The sequence below is a fragment of the Merops nubicus genome, unplaced genomic scaffold (assembly GCF_000691845.1).
Source record: "Merops nubicus isolate BGI_N331 unplaced genomic scaffold, ASM69184v1 scaffold7695, whole genome shotgun sequence".
Lineage (NCBI taxonomy): Eukaryota > Metazoa > Chordata > Aves > Coraciiformes > Meropidae > Merops > Merops nubicus.
In genome coordinates, this window is record NW_008610185.1 from 79,932 (window position 1) to 93,573 (window position 13,642).

General features: G+C 38.2%; 1 protein-coding gene across 1 annotated transcript; it reads right to left on the reverse strand.

Annotated features, from left to right (window-relative positions):
* Positions 1-9,217: 9,217 nt before the first annotated feature.
* On the reverse strand, positions 9,218-12,990 carry FBXO43 (F-box protein 43). Its single transcript, XM_008940820.1, has 4 exons — positions 11,516-12,990; positions 10,552-10,654; positions 9,562-9,747; positions 9,218-9,466 (listed from the first exon to the last, which is right to left on the reverse strand). The coding sequence occupies exons 1-4, from the start codon at positions 12,988-12,990 to the stop codon at positions 9,218-9,220; spliced, it is 2,013 nt and encodes a 670-aa protein (XP_008939068.1).
* Between the last annotated feature and the right edge of the window lie 652 nt (positions 12,991-13,642).

The following is a 13,642-nucleotide window of genomic DNA, read 5'->3' on the forward strand; positions in this document are numbered from 1 at the left end:
TTGTCTATAGTCATCCCCACCCGCACATACACCCCGGTGATGCAACGTTAAAACTCGAGTATAAATATCACCCCAATGTCGGCCCCAAAATTGGGACAGGATCGACTCAGAACCACACAGATGACAGGACGGATTGACGAATTCGCGCCTTCACCATCCCCCCCACTTGGGATGCCATGTGGGTAAGATTATTTACCACAGCCAACACTGAGAGATATACTTTTCCTCCCCAGGTGTATTCATATTTTTCTCCTCAGGTGCATTTCTGTGCTTCCCTGAGTGTACCCTTGATTATTGTCGGGACTTTACTGTTTCTTGGTCTGTTGTGTTTTCTGTTCAACGAACTTGTCTATTTGCCAGGCATCCGGGCCTACCGCAGGCAAGTTGTTATTGTTTTGTGTGTGTGTGTGTCCGTATATATATATCTAGTGTGTTATTGTTATTAGCAATAAATCTTTAGTTATACCTGTAGTTTTAACTTTATCACCGGCAATCCAAAAGAACCTGTATGTTGTGTGTCAATAAACTATGCTATTCGTAAATCCATTGGCTTCTGTTGAAGGCAACCGGACCTATAGCCACGGCCGGAATTTGAATCTATCAAGAGACAAGTTCAGCCGCCCCTAGCCCCTCTAACATCTGAGGACAGGCTAGATAGCAAGGGGATTTGTCTCTTACCAAATTTGTCTCTCCCTTACCCACACCTACCACCTTCCCCTTCACGCGACACTTTGTTGTTACCTAAAGCTGTCAGAACATCAATTAAGTGTGATTAAAATACAGGCAATATTTTTCCTCTGATCATTTTAGATCACGAGAGATTGAGGAGGCACTTTTATATTACCCATATTGTGTAGAACTATGTTGGATTCAATCTCTATCAATTCTCAAATGCTTCATCTGCTACACTTCCATGAGAGAATTACGCTTTGTAGCTAACACCAGGCTGGCATGAAGGCTGCCAGATAGTCCAAGTCAGTAACAGAGATGACCTGAGCCAGCAGGCACTGTTTTGGACAGGCTATGATTCTATGATCTTGCCTGGTTGCTGTAGGACCTGGTCGTGTGCCCAGCACAGCTTCAGCCTGTAAAGGAGGCCCTGGAGAACTAATACCATCTGAATTGCTTCCCAGGGTGCCACTCATCTCATGAAGATTTTGGTATGTAGCTCCTGTGGACAGGAATTACGGTCACCCTTACTTTAAGCTATGCAAAACATCTTGTTTGTAATGTCAAGTTAGTGTGCAAGGGTTAAATCAAGAAGAAAAAAAAACTAAAATTCTGCTCTGTAAGAAAAATCTTTGGTGCCCCCTTGTGATAAATTATTTTTATCACCAGAATGAATGCAATTGAAAACAAGGACTATTTTCAGTGAGGAAATTGGTTCAACCCTTAAGATAGTTTCACCTTTAAGTTAACTAATTGAGCAAAGCATTTCAAGAATTAGCTGTTTTTCTTATCCATTCTACGCTGTATGACACACTCTCTGAAATACTCCATGACAATTATTTAAAACAAGGAAAAAGTCCAGAACAGAAACTTCAACAGTGCACCAGTGAGTATTTGTTTGAAGCAGAAAACAGGACCCATATTTGGCCATTCACAAAAAAATCATGCTCTGTCATACTTTTCTGTTTGGGATACAGAGTCTTAGAACAATTTCTTGACAGAAACACTTCATCACCATGGAAAGGTTTGGGTTAGAAGGGACCTTAAAGATCAGCTAGTTCAAACCCCCCTGCCATGGGCAAGGACACCTCCCACTAGACAAGGTTGCACAAGGTTCCATCCAACCTGGTCTTGAACAAATCCAGTGACAGAGTATCCACAACTTCCCTAGACAAGCTGTTCCAGTACTCATGATCCTCATAGTGAAGAGTTCCTTCCTTATATCCAACATAAACCTACCTTCTTCCTGTTTAAAGCCATTACCCCTCATCCTATCACTGCAAGCCCTTGTAAGAAATCACTCCCTGGCTTTCTTGTAGGCCCCCTTCAGATACTGGAACCCTCCAACAAGGTCTCCCCGGAGCCTTCTTTTCTCCGGGCTGAACAATCCCAGGTCTCCCAGCCTGTCCTAACAGGAGAGGTGTTTGAGCCCCCAGGTCATCTTTGTGTCCCACCTCTGGACCTGCTCCAACAGGTCTGTGTCCTTCTTGTGTTGGGGGCTCTAGAGCTGGACACAATACTCTAGGTGGGGTCCCTCAAGAGCAGAGTGGAGGAGCAGAATCCCCTCCCCTCAACCTGCTGGCCACACTTCTTTTGATGTGGCCCAGGATATAGTTGGCCTTCTGGGCTGCACTTTTCAGCTCATGTTGAGCTTTTCATCAACCACCACCCCCAAGTTTTTGTCCTCAGTACTGCTCTCAATCCATACTCCATCCAGTCTGTATATGTACTTGGGACTGCCCTGACCCTAGCGCAGGACCTTGCACTTGGCCTTGTTGAACTTCATGAAGATCACACAGGCCCACCTCTCAAGCCTGTCAAGGTCCCTCTGGATGGCCCCCCTTCCCTCCAGCACGTCAACTGCACCACACAGCTTGGTGTTGCCTACTAAACTTGCTGAGGGTGCACTCGATCCCACTGCCCACGTCACTGACAAAGATGTTAAACAGCACCGAACCCAGAGGAACAACACTTGTCACAGGTCTCCACTTGGGCAAACCCTTGGCCACAACTTTGAGTGCAACAATAGCAAGACTGGAGAATAACTGCATCCCAATAACAGATTTTGTACAACACAACAGTGCACAATGGGAAAAGGATAAAAAAATTGAAACTGACATGTAAATATTTTATGAGAACGCTTCATTTGTACAACATTTTTCCAAAGACAGGAGAATGTTCTCAACACAAATCTGTGTTTAAAAGCCAAAGATGTTGCTATTGCCACAATCTGTATGGCATCTAACCTATCAAAACATGCACCAGGAGAATGTGAGATTCATACCCAAGGAAAACTTCATTTTATAACCCTAGGCTAGATAGTGAGCTACTGAGTTGTGGCAGAACAAAGTACTTCCAAGAGCTTCACTAGAACTTCAGCCCCCAAATACTATATTACACAGTGCTTAAGGAACTTCAGTATCTGCTCAAACATGAAATAGGAGTCCTCCATACATGCAACAGCAGCACTTCATCATGAAAATTAACATCTTTGCTAAAGTGAAAGACCACTGCACAACTGCAGACTAGTTTCGCAATAACCTTGCAGCTCCAAATGATAACTTTTAACAAGTGTTACTATGTTTATCTAGTCTACTGCTGCTTCCCAGATAGCTGTCCCTCTTTTGCCAGAAGTTAACAACCTTCTACCACTTCAGGTGGTTCAAGTCATGACACAATGTCTAAGTTTAAACAGCTTATAAAAATGGGTTTTCCAACACAGTTCAGGGCTGAAAAGAAGCAGCTGAAATACAGATCCACTTTCCACATCTTATTTGCCAGAGATTGAAGCTGCCTACTGAATTAATACACAACCACCCTTGGAGAACTGTTTTCAGAATGAGTTTTAAAGCACAGAAGGGAAAAATTAGCAGGGCTTTTAGCACATGAGCTCCAGTCTCCAAGTGAGATCTATTTTTGTATGAAGCCTCTAGTATTTAACAAGTGTTTGTTGAGAGCACCATGCCATCTATACTTTCAGTTGAAGAGTTGGTTTCTTTACTACTCATCCATTAGCACCCAGCTCAAGGCCTTACTAGCATTCAGGCTTCCAACAAGTTTGGGCAGGTCCTAACACCGTACAGTTTGTCAAAGTTAAGAGGGAAAAAAATTTAAGTCTTTTTTTGTAGCAAGAGTTTCAACTAATCAGAGCTCAGAAAGTAAAAGCAAGCTTTGTTTCTGTTTAATTAAATATAAACATCATTCCCAAGAATCAGTCAGATTTTGAGACATCTGACAACTGATAACAATCTGCTAGATGTTTTGCATAAAAAAATTCTATAAGATTTGCTACAAAGAATTTACACTTATAAAAATATAATCACACTAAATCACTATGAGGCAGAAGTAAAAAAAAAAAAAAAAGCCTGAAGCTTAGTAGTACAAAATAAATGGTTACATACTTAAGGTTCAGTAAGAATTTATGGAAAGAACTGGGATTTTTTTTTCAAAGTTTGTGAGAAGAATGGGGGAGTAGTACACCTAATGACTAAATTATGAGTGGAAGACAAAAGAAGTGCTAATCTTAGTGTGCATTGGTCCAAGGATTTCTGGTAAAGAAAATAAAGCCTTAATATTATTCAAGTTGTTGAGGAGGTTTTGCCTGGAATACCGGTTGCACTGATTTGAAGAACAGATTCCAATGGAAACAGTGAAGATAATATGAAATAGAGAGGTTGTATCTGAGAGATTAAACTAAGCTCAGAGGTTTTGGTCAATGAAATAAAGACAGGGTGGTTATATTACACAATCATAACACTGAGGGGGATGCAGTGGGGGGAATCTAAGGGGAGGAAGAGATGTATAGAATAGCTATTTTAATATCAATGCTAAAAAAAGACAATTGGTTAAGTGAATAGTAGAACAATCTGGAAGTTTCCAACATAAAGGTCATGAGACAGTATTTTATCCAGTTTTAAGACAGAACTTGATGAGTTGACAGTAGAGCCAAAAGGCTGGCACTAAAGTCCAGGAGGAGTCCCTTTCTAATCTGACACTGTTGTTTCTCTTCATGTGTCTATGAAAACAGAAAGAAAACAAATTACTTCTTGTATTAATATTACCCTACACAGCCTAAATTGCCTAAGGGCTACTATTGAATAACCAATAACTGCATACTATTGAATAACCAATAACTGCAATGGGAAAATAATCTGACATGTTGAGGAGCTCCTTAAATTAACATTTTTTAAAATAATCTTCAGCTAATTAGTGATAGAACATACTAACATTCTCTATCCAATAAACAATTCAAAATATTTATCACTTTTCTTTGCCTAAACTTTTCCATACTTGTCACCAAGGAAAGAATGATCAGAGACTTAAGTAATCTCAATTTCCTTCTAATGAACCACTTGAGGTTTACAGTTGCTGCTCCAAAAAAGACTTATGAAGTACAATTCTTGCAGCAACATCTATCAGCAGCAAAATGTCACTTTTAAGAATTATTTTTTTAGAATTTAAACTCACAGCTCTAGCTCGAACTATCACTGTCACAAAACTGAACACATTCCCCCTGGGCATCCTTTGTAAGCAATATCACTCCTCCCACTGTAGATCATGGCTGCCTGAAGGACAATAAGGACTGCAAAAATAAAGTTTTCAGCAGCAAATAAACTCAATATTATCTTGAACATTGATCTTAATCTTATCCCCATCTTCCAGAGTGAAAGAAAATTCACTCCTCCCTTTCCAACAATCTGTCATCAATCATAAGAAAAATTCCTGAGCTGGAGAATAATCACAAATTGGATACTTGAGGAAACCCGCAACCATTGTAATTTCTACCTAAGGACCACTTTTGCATCCCTCTTCTCTGTGCTAGTTAGAAGTGTTCATACCTGACCTCAGGTCTCTGAGAACTAATTCAGCCCAGTAGAAGTGAGGAAGCAGTTCTTCACCATGAGAGTGGTGAGACCCTGGAATGGGTTGCCTGGGGAGGGGATTGAGGCCCCATCCCTGGGGGACTTTAAGGCCAGGCTGGATGAGGCTCTGGGCAGCCTGATCTAGTGGGAGGTGTCCCTGCTCATGGCAGAGGGGTTGGAACTGGGTGATCCTTGTGGTCCCTTCCAACCCTGACAGATCCTGATCTGTTTTAGCAGAGGACTCAGTAGTGTTGGCTTAATGGTTGGACTTGATGATCTTAAAGATCTCTTCCAACCTAAAGGATCCTACGATTCTATGATTCTAAGTTAAATGCTGGATGTGAATCCCTAGACTCCCTGACATCCATGGACTGCATTTGTTTATTTGGTTTTCAGTGTTTGGGGTTTTTGGTGTTTTTTTTGGTGGGGGGAGGGAGGACACAACAGGGAGTAGTGGTTGGTTTTTTTTTTTTTTTTTTTTTTTTTTTTTTTATACAAAGCAGGAACCTATGTTCTCCTTCACTATTTCATTCAAGTTCAGACTCATACTCCTCAGTGGTATCTGATGTAGACTAATTGAGGGATACAGTACACAAAAAAGGATATTAACAGGGACTTAAAGTTACTTCTACTCTCCTACCCTGAAGACTTCATTCCATCAATAAAGCAATCAAATTGCAAAATTCTGATTCTTTTCAACCAAACTATTAGATAACTATAACATATCTAATAGGACACGAGGTATGTTATTTTACCTACACATTAAGTATATCACTATTTTTAAAAGTCACTGTCATAGAGAGGAGTGTTACCCATAGACAAGGATTTTGGCTCACTTCCCCCAACCTCTGGTATATCAGTGGACAACAAATCAGACCTGAACATCAGAGCTTAGTCACATTTATGACAGACCTAACTGAACAAGAGACGTTTGATTCGAGATTTTTGAGAGACAGATTTAGAAGGAAAAACCCAAAAACTGTAAGCATGCCAAAACAGGTGAAAACATTTAAAATTGTGAAATAGGATTCAAGAATTTTTTCTTCTCCAGCTAGTCCTTGTTGGATAGACACTGTAGATGTCAAAGATACTACCTTTAAAAACAAGCAAGACTTATAACTAGAACAAATTTACCACCCCTGTTTCTCCTGAATTACTCAGATTTTAACAAAAGCAAGTTTATCAGATAAGGCCACACAACTCTTACCACAACTGTTTCCTCAAAGGGAAAGGACACAACTGATTCTTAAACTGAGTTCCCATATGGATTCCCATCCAAAGGCACACCTGTTTCAGAATTATTGCAGAAGTTTCCAAAACAATGCTTGCACCTCATGTATTTCTGGGCTGGACTGCAGTACTCCACATCAGAAGACAGGCTAAATCCTCTTACTGTCTTGTCATAACTCTCCCATCATTTTCAAGGATGTAAATAAAGCTTAGTTTTTTCTTTTAGAGATGAAGTACATTGCAAAAGTAAAATGCAGTAACACCAAGAGCAGTCTGACATGCTGTACTTATTTCATTGCAGTTTACTACCATCCCCTATTTTATTTGGTAGTTTGTCAAGAAAAAATAATCCAAATGAAGTTACTACAAAGTTAAATATGTTATATGTATTCAGATTCTTGTGTAATATAACTTCCTGCCTTTCAAGTTCATCACATCAGTTTAATAGAAGCTATTAAACATTTTTAGAAACATGTACTTAGTTACTTTATATCCAAGAACCAATCCAATAGCTCTCTGAACTAAATTTACTTTTAAGTAGACCTTGAATACATGAAGTTCCAAACAATTAGGGAAATGCAAATATTGAACAGACAACTTAGCCATTTTCTTGCTTCAGTCTCCTCAGTAATAAATGCCTTTATTCTTAAATCAAAACTATATGCACACATGCCTCTAAATGCCCCAGCTTGCCCCAAAAATCTTTCTCCTCAATTGTTCCCTCAGAATAGATCCTGTATAAACTCCTCTTTCAGTCTTCCAGTTCAAGCACTACCAGTCTAACCCTAGACAAGAACAATACAAAGACTTAGCAGATACAAAAAAAAGTATGGCATTAAAGTGTTTATAACTTTTTCAGGCAAGAAATGTGATTTTCTGGCAGATATATTGGGCTGATCCCTTCTTTAATCATACTGGTTTTGGTTAATGGAGTTAGTACTAAAATTTCCATGACATTTTACTAACCATTTTGTTCCTCCTCCTTCCAAATGCTATGTGGAACTACTATGCCAGAGTATGCCACAAGTGCTAACCAAATTACAAATCACAACAGCTGAACGTGAGAAATAGGAAGTGATATTTCTAGATCATCCTGAAGTGAATTACTCTGGTCCATTTGCTTAAACATCCACAGATTGTGTGGGAAGAGAAAAAACATCTCAGAAGTTACTTGTAATTTTCAAAGGGCTGTGTAAATAAACATTAATGAAGGCAAATACACAGCTTATTGCTTAGTGAAAATTTTTTTTAATCAGACCACTTTTTCAATAGCTCAGTGATGAAGCTTATCTACAAATACATACAGTAAAATCACAACATCAACAATATAACATAGGATAAAATCAGAGAGAGTGGGGAAGAAACACCAGCTGACTCCAAGTGTCCTGCAAGATGCTTGTGGCAAATGAACTCCTTGAAAGGACACATAGGACAATATCAATTGGAGAAGTAAACTGATATTATACCTTCTTAGAGCGAGTATTGTGTTCACTTCTATCACCTGTATTTCAGGCTATTTACAATTGCTGGGAGTTTAAAAAAAAAATCTTTTGAGGTTTGAGAGGAAGATTGCATTTTTTTTCTGTAAAGCATCAGAATATTTAGCTCAAGAGGAAAATCAGTGAACTCCCTTAATTAAAGCTATAGATAGGGAAAGGATATTTTCTAGCAGTAGGCAATCCTTTAAGTCAAGCTGAAACATGAAGATCCAGTATCCAGAAACTGAAGTAAAGACAGACTAAGTATAAAGCTAAGCTCAGAACAACAAGGCTAACGCAACAATATATTTAGAGATAGAAATATATACTGTATCACCTGAAGTTTTCAAGTAAACAAAAGTATGTAAAAACACAGTGGAATAAAATATCCAGACAGCATAAGCTTGGTTTAGAAGTTATTCTATTGACTTGCCTTACAGAAGTTAAGAGAACAACAAAATAATTCTTCTGATATAGAATTCAGACAACTAATATATTACTTTTGGGGTATCGTCATTTATATAGGTAGAAGCATTTTTTGCTTATGTACCTAATACCCCACTAAGATTTTTTTAAAACATTACAGTAAAGTGAGTAAATAAATCCCTATTAAAAAATTAAAACAATTTTCTTTAATTTGTCAGTAAGACAAGAATCACATTTTTAAATATCTATGAGGTTCTGTAAGCTAAACATTGAAGACCACATTTAAGATACTTTATTAAAAAGTTAAGATGTTAGTAAGTCCCTGGCTACTACACAACAGGTAAAACAAGACAAAATGTTTTAAAATGCTCACTTTTTTTCAAAAAACATCATACTACATTGGTTAAGATATATACATTAGAAATTACCAAGATAGGTCAGCAAAAACACATTGAATGAGACTTTTAATATGCATGTATTTAGCAAGAATATTAACAACATTAGGAATTTGGGAGAAGAAATTAAATATAAGGATTTACATGCCTTACAGATTTAAAGTCTTTTTAAATTTCTTTTGCTTTGAGCACTTCCTGGAGGAGCATCTTTTTTGTTTTTCCGTTTTGCAGATAAACTACTACATTCTTTTGACCCATGGAAAGCATGCAGACACAAAATACAGAACTCAAATGCACATGCCTCTCTGCTACATAGTCCCCATTTCTTTACCAATTGATATTTAGCAGGATATTGACATCTTGGACAGGGTTTTAGAGCTTCATCAGTAAACAGAGTTTTAGCAACCTGTAGCAAGAGGAAGGAGAGAAGAACTCCTCAGTTCTTAAGAGCAAATTAAATTTTTCTAGAGACTGAAAATAAAGAGTTTCTTAGCTACCCACTTTTATGTATTCCTCCTGTCTGCTAGTTGGATGGGGAACAGAACTGCATCTCCTGGGTGTAAGTTCAGTGTACGAAGGTAGTGTTTGTGCTGCAGGAGTTCTGGCTTGAGCTTGAACAGGCCTCAGAGCAGATCTATTGAGAATGTTAAATCTTGTGGCAACATCTTCAGCTTTTGAGAAACATTCCTGTTAAAGTTTATAAAGAAACACAAAAGGAAGTAAATTAGGATTTTATTTCATTTGGGATTTGCAGTGGGTTTTGCTGTAGTATGAAATTATATATAGTTCATGTATTCCCATTAGATGTTTACATTTAGTAAGGGAACAAGAGGCAGGAACCATTAAAAACAAAGTCCCATGAGCAGGGTAAAGAGCCAACTGTCTTAGCACTCTACTGGTCCTCATGTTTCTGAACGAGGGCACATCTCAATAACAAGCACAGAAATGGCAAACGTGAGTTTTGTCACAACTGAAAAGCAAGGTTATACTGAAGCACGTGTGTATACGTTTGTGAAGGAACTGAAGAAGTTATACTGCTAGTAATATTTACTTTTCCAGATAACCCTTAAAAAACTTCTATATGTCCTTATAACCAGGAAGCAGTCTACAGTGGGTCTTATAGCACTGCAGACTAGAATGAAATGGAAAATGAGGAACAGCATGGGACAAATGTACAAACAGCAGTTAAGATCTAAAGCCAGAATCAGTCAAGGAAGACATCCTACAAGATTCTCAGAAGGAAGGGGATGGGTGGGGGAGGGTATGGTGTAGTGGTGGAAAAAGAAAAAAGGAAGTCTTACATAGCTTAAAGACTAGAACTCAAACTATTGTCAGTAGAAAAATAAAAGCTATTACACTCTTCTGTAAGAATCCTTCACGTACTCATGTTGGAACTGTATCAGCTACTTTGCTGTAGTTTAGAAGACCTTTCCTCGTTCCTCTGACATGTTATCTTCCACACTTAAAAAAAAACCTTTGAAAAAATCTTACCCCAGCTTCTTCTTTCAGGTGTTTTATGTACAGCTTTCTCCTCTCATCTGCACTTTTATCTTGCACAATGATTTCACGCCAGTTTTTACTTACTTTCCAAATGCTGGAACAAATTCATGAAAAAGATTATCCACTTTCATGTTTTGCCAAGTAGCACTGAAGTCATGATAGTAAGACCACTTTTTGAGGATTTTTGTATGATTTCATATACTACTGGTAATTTTACAGACTATTGCCATATACTAGTTGACCATATTATGAAATGGATCTCATGTACTCTTATGCACCACTATAGAATAGAAAAGTCCAGAGGACAGTTATGTATGTAACATGGCATCTTTGACATGCAAAATTCAGTGTTTCTTCCTTCCCCATAAGCCACTTACCAAGTTAATTTCTAGAATTACATTGTGTGTTAAGTGTGCTGAGAACACTCATACCCCTATGCTTCCACCTACTCTTCCATTCGCTTTGTAACTAATAACACACGTGGCACTCGATTTCTTTGAAATAACTGACACTTTCTATTGATTAAAAATTAATCTAGAACATTACTCATGAAGCAAAATTCTTTGAGCATGTTTGTGCTTAGAAATAACTGAGGAAATTAAATACAAGAAAACAGTCTAGAAAATGTGCTTTGAGTACAATGCATTATTTGGGAACTTGTAATGAGAAATTACTTTCTAGGCTGAAAGAAATTTTAAACATTTTAAAAATTTAAGTATTGTGATTTAGTTTTAAGTTCACCAAATCCCATGTTTGACTTTGTTTTGGTTTTTAATTCCCCCCATACAAAATTTTAGGCTACACAGTAAGAGTGACTTGGTTAATGGTGACAAATCTTAAATTTCCACAGAAACAAATTCTGTTGCCAACACCTACTATTCCAGAATTTATTCTAATTTGCAGAACACATTTTCCCCCTTCTCAGGGTTGGAGGAGGGGAAGCAATAGTTCTTACCTGCATAGACTTTCTACTGTCAAAGCATCTAGAACTATAGCAAGAACATGTTTTAAATTCCTGTATTTTAATTCTGTTAAAATATCTAATTTTTCAAGGCCCATTTTCTTGCCAATAAGTCCAGCAAGAATATGTTCTAATGCAAATATTTCTGCTCCACCAGTATTCTCTAGTATTTGATTTTGGTCTGATCTTCGTCTTTGCAAGCAGATTTCATGAACTATTTTCAGAGCTGGAGTTCTTGAGAGATCTCTGGGACTTATAACCAGGTCTCCACGAGGCTGTTCTGAAGCTAATACACAGTCTTCACTGATGAAGTTTCTTTCTTCTGTTAACATACTTGCTGAAGTAGAAGGACTGACATGATAATCTTCTGTCTCTGACTGTGAGCCCTGTTCCCGAAGAGTGGATAACCTTCTAACTCGTTCAAGTTTTCTTGTCTTTCCTTTACCATCCAGAGATTTGGAACCGTCTTTATGTTTTTGGAACAACTCTTGGAAAGATCCCTCATGATCAGACAATGAGTCTCCTGATTTGTCCAAATGAAGTGAATTATATCCGCTATCCTCCGGTGTTGGAAGATCTGGGTAACTTGCCAGCTTAACTGGGGAAGGGTTTGTATCACGTAGTTCAAAGCTGAAGTTCTCAACAAGACTGTTGATAGAAGCCATGAACTTACCCTCATTGGCCTCAGGTAACACGCTGTAAGCAGGAGTCCTAAACAACCCATCATTAACACTCTTAGGGGCACTTTTATTTAATTCATTAATATTACTAACAATAACATCCTTACACCGAATTGGAGATAAACATTCTGGTTCTAGCAATAAGGAGCCCTTACATTTGGACTCATCTAGAGTAGAAGTCCTTTGCTGTGAAAAGGAAAGTTTCCAATTTGGGCAATCAGGATCAGAGTCCTCAGTTTTTGAAGTGCTAGTTGTCAGAGTTTTGCAGCTATTATCTTCTGGGGGATCTGAAGCAGTTTGTGAAAGTCTTTCTTGAGAGCCTGAAACAGAGAACAATTTTTTCCTGCTGCTTCCTGGAGAACTAACTTGTCTTTCACAGCATCCTACAGTTGTGCTAGCTGGAACAGATTTAGATAAAAGCAGCCTCCTGCGTAGAGAGGAGCCTTTTCTACTCACTTTAGGAGTTTCAAAAAAATCTGTGCTTCTATTTGCTTCTCTTCTTTCTGATGAGGAGATAGAATTAATTTCTTTTTCAATAGATGGTGACACAGAAAAGAGAGCATTTGGATGAACGTGTGCAGAATGCTCATGTAGCACTGATAAACTTGTTATGCTCAGTGCTTCTTTACGTTCTACATCAGGTTCTTTGACTGACTCATTGCAGCTGCTGTCCAGAAATACTGAAGTGCAACGTGTGTCTTTACAATTGGAGTATTTAGAGTTGCTGCTGGGAGATGTTAAACTATTTCTTTTAAGAACGTTGTACATTACTGAATGACTGTCTGACATCTTCTGCTTGGCACTTGGATTTTGTAAATGAAGATAACAGTGTTATTTCTGAAACAAACAATGATAGTAGTCACCAAAACACCTTCAGATTACTGAGAAAGCCTTGTGTAAGTCTATCAAGCTAGCAACCATGACAAAAGCACTCTCATTAATCTTAGTAGAAATGGTGCTTATACATGAACACAGTTAAATTTCAGTCAAGTGGATGGTTAGAATGAGTGATTAAAATGCATATTATACTGTGAGGGTGTCACAAACCTGTACCGAAGGGGCACTGGCTCAGGCGAAAAGTGAAAGGAAATTAAAATGTACGTCATTAGCCAATTGATCTGCCAATCCTCATTCAAGGGAAAACACTTCAAATAAGCAACACAGCAGCTAGAGTCTCATTAGTGCTGAAATCAGGTAAAAAATTCCCCCTCTTTCAATAGGGCCAAGATGTTTATTTGCACTGTGTTATTGGTTGATCCATCCACCAACAATTCAGTCCTTCAAAACAAGCAGAAACTCTGGCAATAGAAGTTTAGACAAGAGACTTTTTGTCCTTAAGAAAAATGAGAGGATTAATCATGAAGTTGCACGTCTACAGGTCTGCCTATTTAAACCTCCAATGTCCCTGGAAGGAATAAAATCTGACTTCTAGGTACAAAAT